The 20923-nt window shown below is 44.4% G+C and overlaps 1 protein-coding gene across 4 annotated transcripts in view; it reads right to left on the bottom strand.

The window, feature by feature from the left end:
* DNAH6 (dynein axonemal heavy chain 6) overlaps window positions 1-20923 on the bottom strand; it is a 253702-nt gene that overhangs the window by 88934 nt on the left and 143845 nt on the right. For all 4 annotated transcript variants that reach the window (XR_011473183.1, XM_070429592.1, XM_070429593.1 and 1 more), the window contains exons 41-49: window positions 20646-20777; window positions 18490-18661; window positions 13782-13928; window positions 12263-12336; window positions 10332-10486; window positions 9629-9860; window positions 6615-6767; window positions 3719-3859; window positions 676-918 (exon numbers count right to left, since the gene is read on the bottom strand). Coding sequence is in view for 3 of the 4 variants with exons in the window: in XM_070429592.1 (XP_070285693.1) it covers window positions 676-918; window positions 3719-3859; window positions 6615-6767; window positions 9629-9860; window positions 10332-10486; window positions 12263-12336; window positions 13782-13928; window positions 18490-18661; window positions 20646-20777 (1449 nt within the window). In the remaining variant the exon portion in view is untranslated. The remainder of the gene's footprint in view (window positions 1-675; window positions 919-3718; window positions 3860-6614; window positions 6768-9628; window positions 9861-10331; window positions 10487-12262; window positions 12337-13781; window positions 13929-18489; window positions 18662-20645; window positions 20778-20923) is intronic.

Genomic DNA, 20923 nt, shown 5'->3' with positions numbered 1-20923 from the left:
GGACCGACAGCATGAAACAATTTTTTGTCATATTGTAGGTTGTCAAGGGCACTTGTCAGGATGGAGAGGGCTCCAGCAGGTAAGATGGCACATAGACCTCCCACTCATTCTGGAAAAAGTTTTGAGTTTAAGCAATACATTTTTATAAAAAGGTATTTTTATGGATTTCATAGAGGAAGGAAGAGGGAGAGAGAGAAACATCAATGATGAGAGAGAATCATTGATTGGCTTGCCTCCTATATGTCCCACACCGGGGACTGAGCTCACAACCTGGGCATGTGCCCTGACCGGGAATTGAACTATGACTTCCTGGTTCATGGGTGACGCTCAACCCCTGACCCATACCAGCCGGGCTAAGCAATAGAAATTTTAAAAAATGATTACATATATATTTATATTTGGTTAATTCTCACCCGAGGATATTTTTTCCCATTGATTTTTTTAGAGAGAATGGAAGGAAGGAAGCATGAGGGAGAGAGACAGAGAGAGAGAGAGAGAATCATCAATGTGAGAAACACATCCATTGTTTGCCTTCTGCACGCACCTTGACCGGGGCTGGAGATGGACCCAGAAACCCAGGTACATGCCCTTAACTGGGTCTCAAACCAGAGATCCTTCAGTGTGAGGGCTGGTGCTCAAACCATTTAGGAACACTAGCCAGGGTGTTCAACTTACTGAAATCAACTGCTTCTTTTTATCACTGAGCATAGTCAGGTAGAGATTGATGAGTTCCAGGTAGGAGGTGGGCGTGGTATAGTACCGTCTCCGTAGCTCTGTGTAATAGCGTTCTGCCATATTGGAGACACTTAAGTGAACATTCACACACATGAGGGAAAGCTTTTCTTTTAGTTCATCATTTCCGGTGTCAATATGTGAGAAAAATGTCTTTGATACAGAAAGAAGTGCTTCTCTGGGCCACTGTAAATAAAGACACAGTTTGGAAAATCTCTTGCTCATTTCCATAGTATGTGACTTAACAAATAAGAAAAATGTATATTTCACCTGGTTTACTCCTACTCATGTCTATGATCTATATATAAAACCCTAATATGCAAATAGATGAATGGCAGAACAAGCAAACAACCAAACAACCAGTTGCTATGATGTGTTCTGACCACCAGGGGTGCACGCGGAACATGGTGGGCATTGGCAGCAGGTGGCAGAGCGTGAAACATGGCAGGCATTGGCTGCAGTGGGATGGTGGAGCAGGTGAGTGGGGGCGCCAGACCAAGGCAGGGCACCGGTCACTGTCAACAGGGTGAGCCTTTAGTGGTTACTGAACATTCTTTGCTCCTGCATGCTGAGGTCCTGCCTGGTGCTCGCACCCACTGCTGGTGCCTGGCACTGGCCCCTATCGCTTGGCACAGTCAGCGGGTGCAAGCGGCAACTGCCAGCCCCGACCGCCCCTCAGAGCTTCTCCACCTCCCCCTGTTCCTGAGGGGCAATCAGGGCTGGCAGCTACCGCTCACACCCGCTGACTGCGCTGGCCCCGCTTGCACCTGTTGTTGGTGCCGGCCCCAATCGCACTGTGTCATCAGTAAGTATGAGCGGGGCCTGTGCCATCATTGTGTGGGAGTAGCAGCAGGAGCAGGACTGCCAGCAGACAGGGTGGGGGGGGGGGGCGGGGGGACACGGTGGGAGGGGCCGGGGGGGGCTGCGGAGGATGGGCCAAGACCCGCCCCTGTGCCCACTGTAGCCTTGTGGCCCATAGTTCCTTTCAAGGTGCATGAATTCATACATTGGGCCCCTACTGTTTAATAAACTGAACAGCTGTGTTCATTTGAGGGCGATCTGAGTCTGCATTTGCTCTCCTCAGCACAATGTCTGGCAGATAGCAATTATTCGATAAGTTTTTGTTGATTAATGAATAAATAGTTAGGTGTCTCTGGGATAATTCCATGAATAAAATTTCATATATTATGTGCTCACTCGATTTATTATGCAATTGGACTTCAGGTTCGTTATTATAATCGCTGTCCTGCTCACCTCAACTCCTTTGCTCCTCTCTTGTTTCTTTGAGCTTACCTGAACCTTAGTCAAATGCAGCTTTCTGGTACCCCATGCCAGTGACTGTGCAGCTGAGCATGGTGGAGAAACACACAGCCGTGCTGACTGCTCTCACTTTAAATTCATGGCAACCAGTTCCAGCAGGTTCATAGTGCAGCCCAGAAAGTCTACATTTTCTAATTCACCCCTAATGTACTCTCCTAAGTGAGCATTTTACAGCCTACACTACTTTCTCAGACTGTTAATACTTCCTCTTTTCATTTTCAGCTGATGACCTTGCTTCCCACATCACTAAAAAATAAAAATAAAAAACCAGAAGCAATGAAAATAGAACTTCAATGAGTTCTCATGCATCTGCATCTGTGCTCATACATTCTACCTTCCTTCCTGGTACTCTGGGGTAAGTTCATGCTCCCTGTCCAAATCAGCCCCTTCATTGATGGCTTGATTCTATTCTTCTTGTCTACTCAAAGACATTGGTCTAACAACCCTTAAGTCTGTCTGCTGTACCGTCAATATATTTCTTTTTTTCTGGATCATTTCCGTCAGCACACATATGTGCTGTTTGTATTTCTCACTTAAAAATACTCTTCCCTTCACTACACATACCACTCTAGCTATTACTCATCTCCTGGTGCTCCTTTGGGGAAAAACGTCTTAAAAGAGTCGGCAGTCGTCCCCCCTTATCCATGGGGGATACCTCCCAAGACCCCCATGGATGCCTAAAACTGTGAATAGTACTGGACCCCATACATACTATGTTTTTTCTTCTTCTCATATATAAATACCTTTTCATTTAATCCTACCAGACCTGAGGCCCTGAACCTAACTGTCCCCTATACCTGGGTTCCTGAGCATTATAGAGAAAAAACCAACATGATATAGAAAAATGTTAGTTACATGCAAACAAATGGTTAGAATAAGATGGAACTTGGAGACATTGTAGAAAATAGGTCTACCTTTCATCTACCTTTCATCCAGCGCCAATATTCCACCTTTGTGTGGAAATTACCGAAAAATCGGTACAGCGGTCTGGTAGGGTTAAAGAAAGCACTTAATGGCTTCTCTTTGGCATATCTGAACTGCCAGCACCACTACTACTGTGCTTTGGGGGTCATTATTAAGTAAAATAAGGGTTACTTACACATAAGCACTGTGATACCTTGACAGTAGACCTGATAATGGAGATATGTACTAAGTGACTAATGGGTGGGTAGTGTATACAGTGTGGGTATGCTGGACAGAGGAATAATTCATGTCCCAGGAGGGACAGAGCAGGATGGTGTGAGATTTCATCACACTACTTAGAATGGTATGCAATTCAAAACTTACAAATTATTTATTTCTGAAGTTTTCCATTTAATATTTCTGCACTGAGCTTGACCCCAGTAACTGAAACCATGGAGACTGAAACTGTGGATAAAGGGGTGCTACTGTACTCATTGTCTCAGATTCATCTTCCCTCTACTCTATTGAACCTCATCTCCCATAACTCTACTGAAACAGCTCTTGTCAAGATCACTGACGTCTACATCGCTAAATTCAATAGTCTCTTCCTTTATAAATTCTGCTTTGCCTTTGTCTGATAATTGTCAATGTCATCTCTTGCATATGAGTAAATTTTTAGAGGGCTTTAAAGCTAGTGCCATATTACTCCTTCAAAATCAAGCAAATCCAACTTCAGAAAGAGAAGTCCTGGGGAGTCACCAACCTGGACAAACCAGTCAATGGTACAGCAGTTCACAAGGGATGGGAACATCCGGCATCGGGACCGGAAGGCCTCTCCCACAGGGCTCATACAGAGAACAATGTGCAGCTTCTGACGGACTCTGTTAATAAAGTATTGAAACACCTGCCAAAAAAATAAGATAATTTTTCAATTTAAAATAAGGATGAAGCAACAATGAAAACAAGTGTTGGCTACCAATATCAATTAAAAAATGTCAGTGAAGTAAATGTGTAAATTATTTTGTTTAATATCCATTCCAACCCCTCTTGTCTGGAAAGACTAAACATGACATTTTTCAGACTCCTTTGCAGCTACAGTCTGGATGTGATGAAGATTCTCCTCACCAGTGCACTTATGAGACCCCTTGAACTAGTGGAGGGTGGTATTTACATGAAGTTTTGCTCTGCGGTGGAGGGCCATTGGGGGAGAGAGACAGGGTGCAGGGCAACATTTTTTGCAGGTGCAGAGCCTGATAGAAGTGGTATGTACCTGGAGCCACTATCGCCAGACGTGGCTCCTGTTAGAGGAGGTCACTGAGAGGACATGACTTCAGCTGGTCACCCTCCCTTGTCCTTAGATTGTATGTTCTGCCCACTGTTCCCACAGCGGGAGCCATTTCAAGGACACGGTCTTGAGAGAGCAATGTGTTGTAGAGACCATCTGGACAATAGACGTGGCTGAGCCCAGGTAAGTCCTCTATGTAAACTTTTAAGATTCTGGTGGGCAGTATGAAGATCTACTCACCTTGAGGATGCCCAAGACAAAAGTTCTCTTGCTTATCTTTTTAAAAAAATATTTTTTTCTTGATTTCAGAGAGGAAGGGAGAAGGAGCAAGAGGTAGAAACATCAATGATGAGAGAGAATCATTGATCAGCTGTCTCCTGACTCCTGCAGGTCCCCCCCTCCACTTGGGATCGAGCCCACAATCCGGGCATGTGCCTTGACTGGGAATCGAACTGTGACCTCCTGGTTCACAGGTTGACATTCAACCACTGAGCCACACTGGCCAGGCAGTTTTCTTGCTTATTAAACCTGCTACCTACCAATCTGCAGTGCTCTCCCTCTTCCTTTGTTCTCTCCTTGTTCCCTGTGTACAGGGACCAATTTCATTTTCCTCCAGGAAAATGTGAATGAACAGCTCCTATTTCAGCTGCTTCCTGACAGGGTGACGGATGCATGGCTTCGGAGCTGGCAGCTGAAGCAGCAGCATGCTGATTGGGTTAGTGGCTTTCTGGCTCAGCAGAAATGGGTGGCAAGGCAGCAGCTTCCTTGACCATTGACTTCTACAGTGTGCATTTCACATCATTCCAAGGAATTCAGCCTGGAATCCCTTTCTTTGGCCCTCCCAGTGATTGTATGCCTGGAATAAAGCCATTTCTACTTACATTAGCCGAAGTAGACTCTGCTGTCTATGCCTATAAGCCCTGATCTAGCAGTAGAGGAAATTCTTATGAAAGGACACAGAAGACATGAAAAATGGCCGTAAAGTTAAAGAAGGTGCAGAAAGAAAAAGGAGTGGGGTAGGTAGACAAACAGCAGCATATGGAATTTAGCAGAGTGCCAGCTGTGGAGAGAGAGAGAGAGAGAGAGAGAGAGAGAGAGAGAGAGACAGAGAAAAGGAGGAGGAGGAGGAGGAGGAGGAGGAAGGAGGAGGAGGAGGAGGAGGAGGAGGAGGAGGAGGAGGAGGAGGAGGAGGAGGAGAAGGAGAAGGAGAAGGAGAAGGAGAAGGAGAAGGAGAAGGAGAAGGAGAAGGAGAAGGAGAAGGAGAAGGAGAAGGAGAAGGAGAAGGAGAAGGAGAAGGAGAAGGAGAAGGAGAAGGAGAAGGAGAAGGAGAAGGAGAAGGAGAAGGAGAAGGAGAAGGAGAAGGAGAAGGAGAAGGAGAAGGAGAAGGAGAAGGAGAAGGAGAAGGAGAAGGAGAAGGAGAAGGAGAAGGAGAAGGAGAAGGAGAAGGAGAAGGAGAAGGAGAAGGAGAAGGAGAAGGAGAAGGAGAAGGAGAAGGAGAAGGAGAAGGAGAAGGAGAAGGAGAAGGAGAAGGAGAAGGAGAAGGAGAAGGAGAAGGAGAAGGAGAAGGAGAAGGAGAAGGAGAAGGAGAAGGAGAAGGAGAAGGAGAAGGAGAAGGAGAAGGAGAAGGAGAAGGAGAAGGAGAAGGAGAAGGAGAAGGAGAAGGAGAAGGAGAAGGAGAAGGAGAAGGAGAAGGAGAAGGAGAAGGAGAAGGAGAAGGAGAAGGAGAAGGAGAAGGAGAAGGAGAAGGAAGAGAAGAGAAGAGAAGAGAAGAGAAGAGAAGAGAAGAGAAGAGAAGAGAAGAGAAGAGAAGAGAAAAGTATGCATTTCTATTTTAGTTGTGCCATAACCTAGCTGATAGGCAGGGAGTCAACAGTACTGGACTCCTCAGGCAGGGCACTGAGGGCATGTGAAACATCTTTGGACAAGACTATGACCTTCATGGGGCAGTAGGGTTTCTGCTTTCCATGGACTTCGTTGGGAGTCTGGTGAACCAACGCTTTGAATGCAGGATACAAAATATAAAGAATTACTAAAGAAACCAATTATACTGGTAAAGCAATTCTATCCACAGACCCCTTAAGGCAGGGGTCCTCAAACTTTTTAAACAGGGGGCCAGTTCACTGTCCCTCAGACCGTTGGAGGGCCGGACTATAGTTTTAAAAAAAACTATGAACAAATTCCTATGCACACTGCACATATCTTATTTTGAAGTAAAAAAACGAAACGGGAACAAATACAATATTTGTATTTGCATGTGGCTCGCGGGCCGTAGTTTGAGGACCCCTGCCTTAAGGGGATTTGTGGACCATTTTTAAAAAGGCTAAGACAAGTTTTTTGTCTTATAAAGCCGTATAGCCATTCTCACACGTCCTACCTCATCCCTATTTCCCTCGGAAATTCCGACTTCTTTAGCTCTTGGTCTGGTGGCTGCTAAAACCTGCTCCAGTTCATCCTTTTCAAATAAGTTAGGCACTTCACCTGAGTTCAAGATGTTATTTATATCTTCTAGGAACTCTTCCACTACAATCTGTAGAAGGAAGCAAAGTGATTTATTATAACTCATTCAACTATTTTACATTGTAAAGTATAAAGCAAATATTTTTTTCAAAATTTACTTTCAGTTAGTTTTATCTTTAAGAGAAGATAATCTTAAAAGTTAGATAGACTCTTAATATTCTAACATAGCAAGTACATTGATATTTGGCATCACCTTTTACATGGTTTGGTCATATGTGAAAGCATTTTATAATCTGCTCCTTTCAGTGGACATTCTGTCGTAAATATTAATCCATAATTCTGTAGTGTACTCATCATGTTTACAACCATCAATGGGAGCATAGCACACCATTGAGCTGATGTGCCATACATTTACATAAACTTAGATAGTTTACAGTCTTACGTACATTATAAGAACATATTTAGGCCTATAGCTTTTCTCCCTGGCTGGATTATTTCCAGGGGATAAATTCCCAGGAGTGAGATTAGCAATTAAAGTATATGAATGTTTTCTAAATTTCGAAAATTTCAAAGTTTCCTATTCAATTCAAGTATGACTTCATTAACCTTTAACATGTAATGTTGTGGGGAGTGTAAATGTTTCCTCTGGGAGAATTTAATTTGCAGTCCTTTGATTATTACGAGTAGCAAGGGCAAATATTATTCCATATTTCTTAGTTTCTGTTAAAAAATCTGCTCAAACTTTGGAACCATTTATATACAGATGGTCCCTGACTTATGATGATTCAACTTTAGAGTGGTATGAAAGAGATACGTTTTCAAGAGATATTCTACAGTGTATTCAAAATGGGCTTTGTGTTAGATGATTTTGTCCAACTGTAGGCTAGTGTAACTATTCTCAGCACATTTAAGGTATGCTAGGCTAAGCTATGATGTTCGGTATAGAGTAGGTGTATAAAGTGCATTTTCAATTCATGATATTCTCTGCTTACAGTGGGCTTATTGGGACATAACCCCACCATAAGTTGAGGGCTGAGAGCTCCCCTCAGCAGTGGCCAGGGCTATGGCTCAGCTCCTCTGCCTGGGCAGGGTAGGGAGGCAGACCAGGTTCCAGAGATGGAAAGGCTTTTTGTTTGAGAACCCCCACTCAGACAGACCTGTGCTCGGTTCTCTGGCAAGGCTGTACCCCTACCTTGGCTTCGCAGATGAGCAAAGCTGCCGCTTGAAACGACTACTTGGGCGCTGCAGGTAGGAACGCAGTCTACCAAGTTCCAAGTGCTGATGGTTGTGAGTCCCCAGACCACTCAGTGGTCAAGGCCTGCAGACTCCCCCACTGTCCCCATGATGTGAGACTGCAGTGAACCTCCCAAGAAGTGCTCCACAAGGCAGCATAAACTGGCATTCCACCTGGGCTCTCTTTTCTCACTGGAGGAGCTGTAGGCTCAGGGGAGACCTCCTGGTGTGATGCTGCACCAGCATGTAGCCACTCTGTTACCTTTTAATGCAGTCCGTCCTCATCTCTGTGGTGCCCAGGGGGGTGATTCAGCCTCTGCCCCTTGTTCTAGGTTTTCTCCGTGGTATCTTGTCCGTGAATAGTTGATAGTTATTTGGGAAGGGGGGGGGATGGAGTAAAATTGGGAACAACCTATGCCACCATCTTGGTGATGTCCCCACTTTGTAATTTTGTTCTGATGTTATTCTCCTGATATTGTTAGATTGCTTATCTGCATTCTCATGTAGCTCTCTTAGCATCTTTAGGACAACTGTTTCGAATTATTTGTGGGGAAATTTGTGGATCTCCATTTCTTTGGGGCCAGTCGTAGGAGGCTTACTGTATTCCCTCGGTGGAGTCATGTTTCCCTGATTCTTCATGAACTCTGTAGCCCTACTTAGGTGTCTGCACATTTGAGGAAGCAGTCACCTCTTCCAGACTTTAAGGGCTGACTTTGGTGAGGGAAGACTTTCACCTGTGGTTAGGGGCACCCTGGGGTTTGCTATGACCCCTGGCTGGTAGTACAGTACAGAAGGGCAAGGGTAGAGGTGTTTGATAGCACGGGGTCTGGGGTGGTAGTGTTATGCCTCTGGCTCAGGTCACTGGGGCCCGCAGTGTCAACGATTATGTGTCTCTCGGTCAGCATTGCAGGGGGTCTGCCCTGGTGGCAAGGAGTACTTGGGTCCTCAGCCGTGCCTCCAAGTCCTGTGGCTAGGAACCAGGGCAGGCATTGGCGGAGGTCAGAGCCAGTGATGGGCACACATTTGACTATGGGTGTTTCTCATTTGTAAACAATATTTACATACTCAGATATGAACTTACTGCGTGTCACAGATGTAAAGAAATTTTCCCCATTTTATGAATGGATTTAATCCCATTTATATGTGTTTTAAAAAGTAAAATGAACTTTAAAATATTTATGCATCAGATCTATTGCTTTCTTACTCCCTGGCTAATTTCTATAAAGGTTTCCCCCCCGCCCCACCCTTAATGTTAAGATATGCAAGTGTAGTGAATGTAGAAAATTCTCTACTATAAAATAAATTTAAATCAGTGAAAATGGTTGCTGTAGACAGATGTAAATCCTATTTTAATTTTTAAGTTAATTTAACCCAAACACATAGCTGTTATTTTTTCCTTTTCTTGAGAAAAGCCTACTTCCCTAATTGATTTCACTTAAGGAATTCCTTTCTTATATCTACCTCTACAGAAATAGTCTTACTCCCTTAACCTCTGATGATATTTACTTACTTAGAATTTAAAGGGGGAAATAATATTTGGTAAAAGAAATAAAAAATGTGCTATAAAAGTCTTTTACAAGAGCCAAGACATTTGTTATCTGAGGGAACAAGCCCCTGAGCTGCATCATAAAACTATTCGGGCACATACGTGATTGTAACCCTTTCCTGTTCTGATGCTTTGGATACTGAAATAGGTACCTGTGTGTCCGTGAAGAGGAAAACCATGTTCTTGTCCTCTACACCAGCCAGTTTGTACAACTTCCTCAGGTCTTCATGAAAACTCTCATAATTATATCCCCGACTCAGTTCAATCTGTAAACATTTGTAACCACATATGTGAGCTGCAAGTCTTGTGAGAGACTGCTTCCCGGTGCCTCCAACTCCGACAAGCAGGGCGTTGCCTCTCTCCTGACGAATCATGCGGGCAATCCTGCAGGAAGCAAAGCAGAGACAGAGCTATTTCAACTGGACAGATGTGGCTTCTCAGAGGGCCTGCCCCAGCGTGGAAGGCTGGCGGCCAGCCGAGTGTCATCCCTGCATTAACTTGTTTTTTCTATAACCTTGAACTCCTCTTTCTTTAGGCATGCATATAATCAGCCTTGTTATACTGTACTTGTACCTCTGTGAACCTTATTAGACCCTTTTTTGTAATGATCCATGACATTTAAAACAAAAACCAATCTATTAAAGTTTAGCAAAAAATAACAACCTTGGGGATTCCATAGAAAGTTCATACATATATATGTAAAATATTTCAAAACTAACTTAAATTATACCAGGATTTGTTATAGACCTTTGTCCATCTAGTATCTATGTAAAGAATTCTGCACAGCTTAATCCTTACATTTTAATACAAAACAAATTAGAATGATGTCTTATGGGGCACCTTTTAGCACTCTACCTGGTAACGTGTTCTATCGCATCCTGGAAGAACACCAACCTTACTTCTTTGGGATTTGTAAGGTTATAGTCATCAAGATAGTCCTGGAGAACATTTGCGATTTTCTCCATATCAGGCAAGTCATTATAAATCCGATCAGACTTATCTGCTCCAAACTATAAGATGATTTATAGGAGAAGAAATGAGTTGAATAAATTATGATACAGAAATATATATACCACACATGACCTTAGCAGGGAACATTATTTTATCTATGTTGTTATTTAATCATTTGCTTACATATATGCTAGAAGGGTTTTCAAAACAAGGGAACTGGGATTAAGGAAACTCAGATTTTTGTGACTAGGTGAAAATCCATTTCATTTAACTTTTTCAACTAGTATATTGGGAGTTCAGTTTTGTTTGCAATAAAATTGACACTGGAGCTCAGGCATACATTTAAACATTTTCTCACTATACATGACTCTGGTTTCATAATTTTGTTCCTAGGCTGTTGACTTCAGAAAAACTAAATGAGTTGAAAATGATGCCTGGCAGACTGTTATGGTTATAAAATCATGCCATAACTACATGTAGTTTCTACACAGCGGCTACCCAATGAATAAATCATTGAGGATGAAATGTGGTATAAACAATAGGGAACTGAGGTCTTGTTTGGACCTATTGATGATGTCTTTTATTTGCTTCAGCAACTGCCCTGGGGGCATGTTCATTTGGTAACTTTGACTAAAATGCCTGTAGGCAATGCAAGAAGAGTCCAACTGTTCTTTTCCTTTGCTTTATTCCCCCATCCTATATAATAAAGAGCTAATATGCTAATTAGACCAAACAGCAGAACGACCATCCAGATGACTTTCCAGATGAAGCTGAGGCTGCGAGGGCCAAGCCCCTTGCAAGAATTTCATGCATCAGGCCTCTAGTTTGATAATAATATCACTAGAAACACAAAGAAAATATAACCCCACTTGAAAACAAACTTTGGACTTTGTGTTCAATGTAACATTTAAATAAATATATTTTATACAAATCAATGGTTTCTCCTTTTTACTTGTCAGGGGTTACCAGAGTGGTGAGGGATTGCATACGTATAATACAAAGATGAATTCATTCACCTGTTTAATCAGCAGGGACTAGCTCCATGCTAGGATTTAGGGTGAACAAGGGAGGTATGGCTTTTCTCTCTCACAGACACTAAGAATGTTGAACCCAAAGTGTCAACTTGTAAAACAAGACAGCTGTCTATCAACAACTGCAGGGTGCTTAGGTGGAAGACTTATTCTAGGCAGGTCTAGAGGGTAAAATTAGGGCCCATATGTGGATGCTGTTGGGGCAACAGACTTGAGGAACTTAATACAAGGAAAATTTTGCTGCGAATTAGAGCTCCTCTAAAATGAAGAGGGTAGCACTGCTCACCAGTGAGCTCCCCATTGCTGGAAGCATTTGAACATAGGATGCACAGGTACATGCAGTCAGGGGGAGTCAGTCCTGAGTTAAGAGACTAAACCTCCTTACCAATTAAATACCTGATGGGTCTCTGATTCAAACTATTATCAAAATGAATGTAACTAGATCAGGAGTCAGCAATCTTTTTCTCTAAAGGGCCAGATAGTAAATATTTTAGGCCTTGCAGGCCATATAGTCTCTGTTACTATTCTGCCTTGTAATGCAAAAGTAACCCCATAAATAGTATAAGTGGAATTGCGTGGCTGTACTACTATAGAACTTTATTTACAAAAATGGGCAGAAGGCCGATTGGGCCTATGGGCCATAGCTTGCTGACCCCTCATCTACATCTTTAATTTTCACAGGTGTAAAGTTCATGTAGAATGTGAACCTGAACTTTATAATTTTCAAATTATAAGGTTTATAATTATAACATTTATATAATTATAATCTTCAGATGTAGTCCCAAGTCATTAGAATATACTTGCCTTAATGAAATCTCCAAATAGGATGGGCTTAGTCAAAAAATATTCCGGGCTAATTGCAATTCCAAAATGTTTGTCTATTCAAAACACAAAATCAAAATGTTAGCTATTTACATAGAAGCCTTAATTAATATAAATGAACCTGAGGGAAAGCCATGTTAATACTGTACCACTTTAGTTTGGTTGATAATCTCCCATGTTTAAGGTTAAGAATATAAAATATTAATAAGAATTTTATTAAATAATAGATATTGAATACAAATTAATAAGACATATTTTAGAAATATCCTGGCTTCTTATCAGACAAAATGTTTCTTCTAAATTCTCTCCTCTACTTAAAATTCAATAGTTAATTTAAAATATTAAACCTTCTTGAATTTCAATACAATGAATTGTATAGTATGTCATATATCCTATATAATTAAAGGCTAATATGCAAATAGACCGAACAGCGGAACAACTGAACAACCGAACAACTAGTCACTATGACGTGCGCTGACCACCAGGGGGTGCGCGTGGAACATGGCAGGTGTTGGCAGCAGGCAGCAGAGTGCAGAACAAGGCGGGATGGTGGAGCAGGTGAGTGGGGGATGCCAGACCAAGGCGGGACGCCAGTTGCTGTCACTGGGGTGAGCCTCTGGTGGTTACTGAAAATTCTTTGTTCCCATGCGCAGCAGTCCCGCCTGGCACTTGCGCCAGTCCTGCTCACAACTGCTGTCAGCTCCGGAGCTGCCTCTTGCACTAGCTGCCAGCGCCTGGAGCTCAGCGCCGATCCCAATTGCTCAGCGCTGTCAGCAGGTGCGAGGAGTGGCTGCTGGCCCTAATCATCCCTCAGGGCTTCTTCACCTCCCCCTGCTCCTGAGGGGCAATTTGGGCCGGCGGCCACTGCTTGCACCCACTGCTGGCGAAAGCCCCGCTTGCACCTGCACCCAGCGCCAGAGCCCCCACTCGCATTGGCTGCCAGCACCCAGCACTGGTCCCGATCGCTCAGCGCCGTCAGCGGGGGAGAGTGGTGGCTGCCAGCCCCGACCACCCCTGAGGGCTTCTCCACCTCTTCCTGCTCCTGAGGGATGATCGGGGCAGCAGCCACCACTTGCACCCACTGACGGTCCCACCTGCACCTGCTGCTGGCTCCAGCCCCAATCGCTCCACACTGTCAGTGGGTGCAAGAGGGGCGGGGCCATCAGCGCATGGAAGCAGTGGCTGGAGCGGGGCTGCCGGCAGATGGGGGACCAGGGCCCGTGGTGGGAGGGCAGAGTGGGGGCACAGAGGATGGGCCGAGACCTGCCCCTGTGCCCACTGCAGCCTTGCGGCCCACAGTTCCTTTCAAGGTGCACGAATTTGTGCACTGGGCCCCTAGTTTTATATATTTGAGGCATTGAAAAAAAACTTTTACTTAGGAATGACTAAAATTCACTTTGCTTTACCCTATATAAGATCATTTTAATCTTCTTTTATAGAAACCAAATTGCTTTTCTACTAAAAAAAAAAAAAGAGCAGCTAAATGAAGATTGACACTTACTGGCCATTTCTGTCAAAATAGAATGGAAATACTGCTTGTCTTCATTATTAATCAGGCGATCGTGGAAGACTCTTTGACACTCATGGCAAAAGAGTCTAAATATCTGTATTTCTTCTCTTATTGTTCCTGGATCACACTGGAGGATACCTGTTTTTAAGAAAAGGAAAGAAGAAAAATTTGACATTTCTGGAACATATAGTATTAGTTTTACGACCTAGAAGATCCTTAAGTCCAACTTGATCCCCACACTACCAGAAATGGGTGCTTTGCCTGTAGATATACACATGTAGTAACAGTGACCTCGTTTTTTGAAAGTAAAACTGGGACACATTACTTGACAACATTTTTTTTCTTGCTTCATGTTTCTTTCCCTGAACAGGTGAAGTGTAACCAATGTTCATCTCATCATTACATTCAGTTGTAGTACATTAAGGGAGGAGTGTCACTTTAAAATATGCATTTTCATCAAGCAACTTCCCCCTCCCGACCTTTACACTGTTTTTAAAACATCAGTGTCCTCTCTTATTCTTTCTCAATGTTCAGTTCTCATCCTTCTGGCTTCCACTCAAATCATTCTGAGTACTCTTTGTATTAATATAAATTGTTACTGCAAACACAGTTCTAATAATTTCAAGTCACAACAAAAGCAGTGATGTCCAGAAGTGTTCATTCTCTGTGGGACCCTTCCCTGGGGCTCCTCACAGTGTGCAGAGGGGGACGGGGTGGCTCTACCATGAGCGCTGGTGCACAGCTGACAGAAGGCACCTTACAGCATGGCTGGGAGCATCCATGCCGCGGTGGGATAATAGGGGATTTCTATAGATAGTGGGGTTGTTTTTTTTTTGCAGCTCACATTGCACATGCATGTGTGTGTGTGATATATGTTTCTTGAAATGGTTAACAATTTAATTATTTTCAGCTAATATTTGTCGGAATAAGGGCATTTCTAGGACATTTTGATAAAATGTGAGGACAAGGGGAAAGATACTCAAATTTGGAACTTCCTGGGTACTCTATGACGTATCATTGTCAGAGATAAAACGCATCCTGAACGTTGAGGCTCAGAATTGATCTAAAACAGGAATAGAAAGGCAACAGGGAAGGATGATACATAAATGAGTAGATCAGACAATGTCTGAGGACCAGAAAGGGGGTCCAAAGCAATCACTAAGGAAACAAAGCCATGCTCCAACATCTCCTATGGAAAACTAGTTCATCAATTCCAGGACGAAGCTGAGTTGGAGGGTAAAATCTTAGTGGAGGAGGAGTACAAGATATTGTGCCATTCTGTGGCAAGGATGCTGTGCCAGCCGCAAGAGTCCTGGGCTCTTGAAGGTTACGGGGGCAGGAAAAGGAAAAGAGAATTGCAGAGCCATCGGAATGGGAGTTGGAAAGATAAGGGACCTGTGGTGAGAACTGAGCAACAGGGAGGCGAGGGCCACACGGGATGGTCAGGGTTCTTAAAGCCATGCCTCAGCTTCTGCCGTCAGCCACTGCCTCCTGGCTCATTCCCTGCCTTTGTAATAAACAGCAGATCTCTTCAGTGTTTTGTAATGAATTAGATTCTGATGAGGGCTAAAGAGGGAGCAGGATTTCAGAGAGCCCAGTCATTGCTTTACACGGAAGTGCTTGATAGCTTTCACTTACGGCACTTCATAGATATTTAAAATATACTTATGCATTTTAGTCTGTTTGAATCTTTGTTGAGAATAAAATAGTCAGTGATGTCTAAACAAGAGAAATGGATAGAGAGTCAGCACTGGATAGGAACAGAGAAAATCACTGAAAATTGATGTCCTTGTCCACAAAATAAGGTGAGGACTTGTTTAGATATTGTAAAAGATTTCTCTCAGTTCTGACATTCTATGACATTCATTCATTCATTCATTCATTCAGTGCCAGGCATGGATGAGCTGAACAAACAGCCCTAATGGAGCTGACATTTTATTGGGAGAGACAGACAAAAACATGTGTGCAGATAAACATCTAGGCGCAGTGGTTCTCAACCTTCTGGCCCTTTAAATACAGTTCCTCATGTTGTGACCCAACCATAAAATTATTTTCGTTGCTACTTCATAACTGTAATGTTGCTACTGTTATGAATCGTAATGTAAATATCTGATATGCAGGATGGTCTTAGGCGACCCCTGTGAAAGGGTTGTTCGACTGCCAAAGGGGTCGCGACCCACAGGTTGAGAACCGCTGCTCTAGGGTATGATTTCAGGTAGTAAGTGCTATGAAGGAACGTAGAGGGGAAGAGGAGAAGGTGACATTTGAACAGAGGAAGCGAGTCATGTGGATATCTGAGGCAAGAGCATCCCACGGGAAGCACAGAGGCCCCTGGGCAGGCCCTATTTTAGCAGCAGCAAGGAGGTGGCAGCCGCCAGGAGGAAAGTGGTAGACAATGAAAGCAGGAGGCTGCTGGGTGCCGATCTAACAGAACCTCAGTCCCATGGCAGGTGATGGGGAAGCAGCCTTGGGAGACTGAGCAGGGAATACTTCTGCTGTGCGTTTAAGAGCTAGGTTTAAGGTGGGTAAGTGGGCAGCCTGGAAGCAGGAGACCAGAGACAGGTAGGGGGCGCTTGCTGTTAGAAATCCCGGTGAGACATGACAGTAGTTTGGGCTAGAGTGGTTGTGGATGGAGTGGTAAGCCATGGTTGGATTTGGGATATATTTTGAAGATAAAGCCATCGGGGATGTTGATGGATTGGATGGGAGTCAATGAGGAATGAGAACAATCCAAGATGCTCCCAGGCTCTTGGCCAGAGCAACTAGTTTTAGTCCCCTTATCTGGGCTGGGGTACACCTGGATGGAAAGGAGGCATAAAGCAGGAATTCAGACGTGCCAAGTTTCCGAACTCCAACTGGATATCTAAGTGAGGTTGTTGAGAAAGGAGTGGAAGATACAAATCAGACACGTAAGGGAGAGGGGAAGCTGGCGATAGACATGCAAGCATCTCTAAATAGATGCATTTGAGATCATAGAATTGACTGAATTACCTAGGCAGTATGTGTAGATAAAATAGAGAAAGGACCGATGGATCTCAGAGGAAAGCTGGGGGGTGAAGATATTAACCAAAGAACTTAGATGCGTATATTCATAACCCAAGGGCAGGCAATTTGGTAGTTCAGCGAAAGCCTTGGGGTTGGGGTGGACAGGAGAGGGGTGGAGGTGACCAAGGGGGGAAAATACTTTCAACAATAAAAATGAAAAAAAAAAAAGAAACATAACTGTTATCATAAAGCTCTGATTTCAAATGAAATAAAAAAAAAAGAGCCCTAGCTGGTTTGGCTCGGTGGACAAAGCGTTGGCCCATGGACCGAAGGGTCCCAGGTTTGATTACGGTCAAGGGCACGTACCTCAGACTTGATCCGATCCCAGGCTTGATCCTTGAGCCTGGTTGGGGCATGTGGGGGAGGCAACCAGGAGGCAACCAATTGATGTGTTTCTCTCACATCGATGTTTTTCTGTCTGTGTCTCCCCCCTCCCTTCCACTCTCTCTAAAAATCAGTGGTAAAAATATCCTTGGGTGAGGATTAACAAAATCATAATAAAAAAGGGACTGAAGTAAGAGCTTTGGGGCATCCCAATATTTTGAGGTTGGGAAGAAGAGAGACAGCAATCAAAGAGACTGAGCAGCAGTAGCCAGAGAGAGAGAGGAGGGAGCCCCAGAGAGTGGGTGCCCTAGGAGGTCAGAGAAAGAAGGGCTTCAAGAGAGAGGGAGGGGAGAATTATGCCAACACTGCTGAGAGGTTAAGGTTCAGACTGAGAGTTGATCGATGGACTGGACAAGAGAGAGAGGCAGCGAAGAGTAGTTCAGTGCAGTGTCAAGTATAAATGCTTAACTGGAGTATACTAAAGACTGGGACTGGAGGAAGTAAGGAGACAGTGAGGCGAGACCACTTTAAGGCAGCCGTTCTCAACCTGTGGGTCGCGACCCCTTTGGCGGTCAAACGACCCTTTCACAGGGATCGCCTAAGACCATCCTGCATATCAGATATTTACATTATGATTCATAACAGTAGCAACATTACAGTTATGAAGTAGGAACGAAAATAATTTTATGGTTGGGTCACAACATGTGGAACTGTATCTAAAGGGCCAGAAGGTTGAGAACCACTGCTTTAAGGGGTCTTTTTAGAAGGAGCAGAGGAAATGCGGAGGTTGCAGCAGGGCAATATGGTTCCCAAAGAGAATGATTCACTAAGATGGGAAGTATTGTGGCATTTTTTTATGCTGTTAGGAATGATTCCACAGAAGAGGAAACACCGATGATGCAGAAGAGAAACAGCAATGGTAAGAACAAAATCCTTGACCAGGCAGGAGGGGCCGGGATTCAGGGTCCGAGGGGGACTGAGAGCAGCAAGGACGGCCCAGCCTCTGCGGGAGGGAAGGCAGATACGGGTTGCCTGAGAGATTTGGAAGATGAGGCAGTTCTGGTGTGATTGCTTCTATTTTTTTTTCTGTGAAACATGAAGAAAGGTCTTCGGCTGGGCTGGGTGTGAGAAATGGGAGGGCGTGTTGGCTGTTTGAGGGAAGCTGCGAAGTAGTCAGCCTGCGGTGGGGGTGGAGGGTGACTGAACAGGGACATGAAATGTGATTTCCAGCGTCATAGACACCGGGTACATACAATTCTACCGAGAGATTTGGGGCGACTAGAAATGCAGGGAGGGTGAAAAGTCTGAGAATGAGGGGTCCATACACTACCTTGCACACATTTGGATAAATCCCTCAAGTTGAACACGTAATGGGACTTGGCTGGTGTTGGCAGAAGATCAACACTCATTCTGTTATAAATCTCAACTGAGGCTTCGACAATGTTGGGTGCGGTTTGCTTGACAGCTGGTTGAAAGTCAAACAGGAAGCCGTTTAAGATGGCCTAGAACCACAAACATATAGGTTAGATTTTTTTTCCACCAAAAATGTATCTTTCAAATGTTCCAGATCTGATGATACTTTTTCTAATAATAACTAGGAGGGTGAATTCCAATGCAAGGACCTCTGTGTATTAAGCTCTTCTGTTCATTTCAGAATACATTCTCAAGAATGGGCTCGCTCCTGTCTTCTGTGATTGTCTGCAGATGCCTGGGGAGCATTCCTATCTGGCCAGCGAACGGACCATCAAGTCACTCTTGCGAAACATAGACTGATGCTCGCTGTGGATCCAGAGAGTTGCCATGGAGGGCTCAGACTCATGTGGAAATAAACTGAAGTCTTCCTTGATTTTTATGTGCAAATGACCAACAATGCCAGACTTCCCTCTTCATGCGCATTTAAAGTGCAACTTACTCGTAACCACAGACTCCCCGCCTTTCAGTTTCCCCACCTCAGTTATTTGGAGGTCACTTTGGACACCTCCCATTCTCTGTCCTCACCATCAACTCTGAATATACTTGTTGAGTCTGTCTCTCTCCCTTGACATGATCCCATCCCAGCACCGACTCTTTTTCATCTGCGCTTCTTCACTCCCTCCATCTCCTCCTGACCTCCCCATTTCTATTCCTGTCTCCCTTCTGTTACCTTTAATTATGCAAATCAGGCACTGCACCCGCCAGCCAGTCCATGCTCTGCCCCTGCCCGGCCTCCTCAGCTTACCCTCTTTCTGGTCACGGTGTCCCGGCCACACTGGCCTTACCACCCATGCCCATCTCTCTCCTCCCTCAGGGTCTCTGCACATGGTGCCCCCTCCCACTGTCTCATGGCTGGCTGCTTGGGAAGGACTTTCTCATCCCTTGTGTTTTAGGTTACATGTCATCTCTTCAGAGAGGTCTGCCCTGACTACTTCACTTAAAATCAGTCCTCCCATCAGGCTCTTACGGATCTTTGGTCTTCTCATATATAACTTGCCACAGTCTGAAAGAACATATTTATTAGCTAGGCCCTCTGCCCCCAGTTGCTGGGAAAAATCATTATAGATTTTTATAATAAATTCCCATCACCATTAACCTGGAGTTACACGTGGGAGAAGCCACCAGAATGCACATCGATGCTTGCAAGTCAGTCCTTGTGACTTTAGATTTGGGGCTCACATACGAGATATTTTGAAATAAACAGAAGTGTTTGTTTTCAGTGAGCCCCTCTGTTGGACATCACTTGTAGCAGCTTATGAAGATTATCTTTTTGAGGTACCTGTCCTCCCGGGCCCCTAATGTGAGTTTAACATTATCCACATGGTCTGCATTTTGAGTAGGACCATTCCAATATATATAAACTAAAAAATTCACTACATATATTTTATATACATGGATGCTTGCTCCAGTTATGCCATTTTCATGTTATCTCTCCACCCCCCCCCCCACACCCCATCATTCTATTCAAAATAATGCCTCCCATTCATGGAACACTTCTGCTGAGCACTTACAGGGCAGGCATAGGTCTTTGCCCCATTTAAAGGATGAGAAAGTGGCTCTTAGGAAGGTCGTACAGGTGGGAGAAATATGGGGTGTTATTTCTACTGGATGTGATGGTGGCCCTGGAGGTGGTGAATTCTGAGTTGTGTTGAGCTGGGGCCTGTGGGGCTACCAGAATTGTGTCTGGTGCGGTCAGGCTGGAAATGAGCACACAGGTGGGGCTGGGCAGTGGATGAGCTCTGCTGAGAACTGGGTACAGAATACTATAAGGCAAGGGCCCAGGGCACAGCCTTCATTAAAGGTAGGGGCTGCATTTGACAACCTTTCTGCATTCCTAAGACCACCTGTGAGACCACAAGCGCAGAGGACGGTGATGCGCATGCCTGTCAGCTACCAGAGGCCCTGTGTTTACCCAGTTTCTGTTCAGGTAGAGGACAGACTGCCTTGATCTGGTGGTTTGGGAACAGATATGTTTTGTTTTCCCTTCTTGCCTACGTTTAAGGCAACACTCACCTGGAAGATCTGTTTCAGACTGTGCTCCGAGGGCATCGGGAGACACAGCATGCTGAAGTGTCGGATGAAGCGGGGGGTCACTGGGTTGCGGCCACCACCCGGAGGTGCGCACGCTGATGCAATGGTCACATCCTGTCCAGGGAGAAATCCACTTGGGTCACCCAACAAAGGGAAAGAGGAGGTCTGTCCCTCCCAACGGCAGGACTCAGATCTAACAATTTTTGAGGGCCTGCCCTTTGCAAGCATTGCATTACGTTTTCCAACACATTGTCTGACTT

Source organism: Myotis yumanensis, unplaced genomic scaffold, assembly GCF_028538775.1.
Source record: "Myotis yumanensis isolate MYYU_CA2020_CCGP unplaced genomic scaffold, mMyoYum1.0.hap1 SCAF_11, whole genome shotgun sequence".
Taxonomy (NCBI): Eukaryota; Metazoa; Chordata; class Mammalia; order Chiroptera; family Vespertilionidae; genus Myotis; species Myotis yumanensis.
The sequence above is the reverse complement of the archived record's forward strand: the minus strand, read 5'-3'. Positions and strand labels throughout refer to the sequence as shown.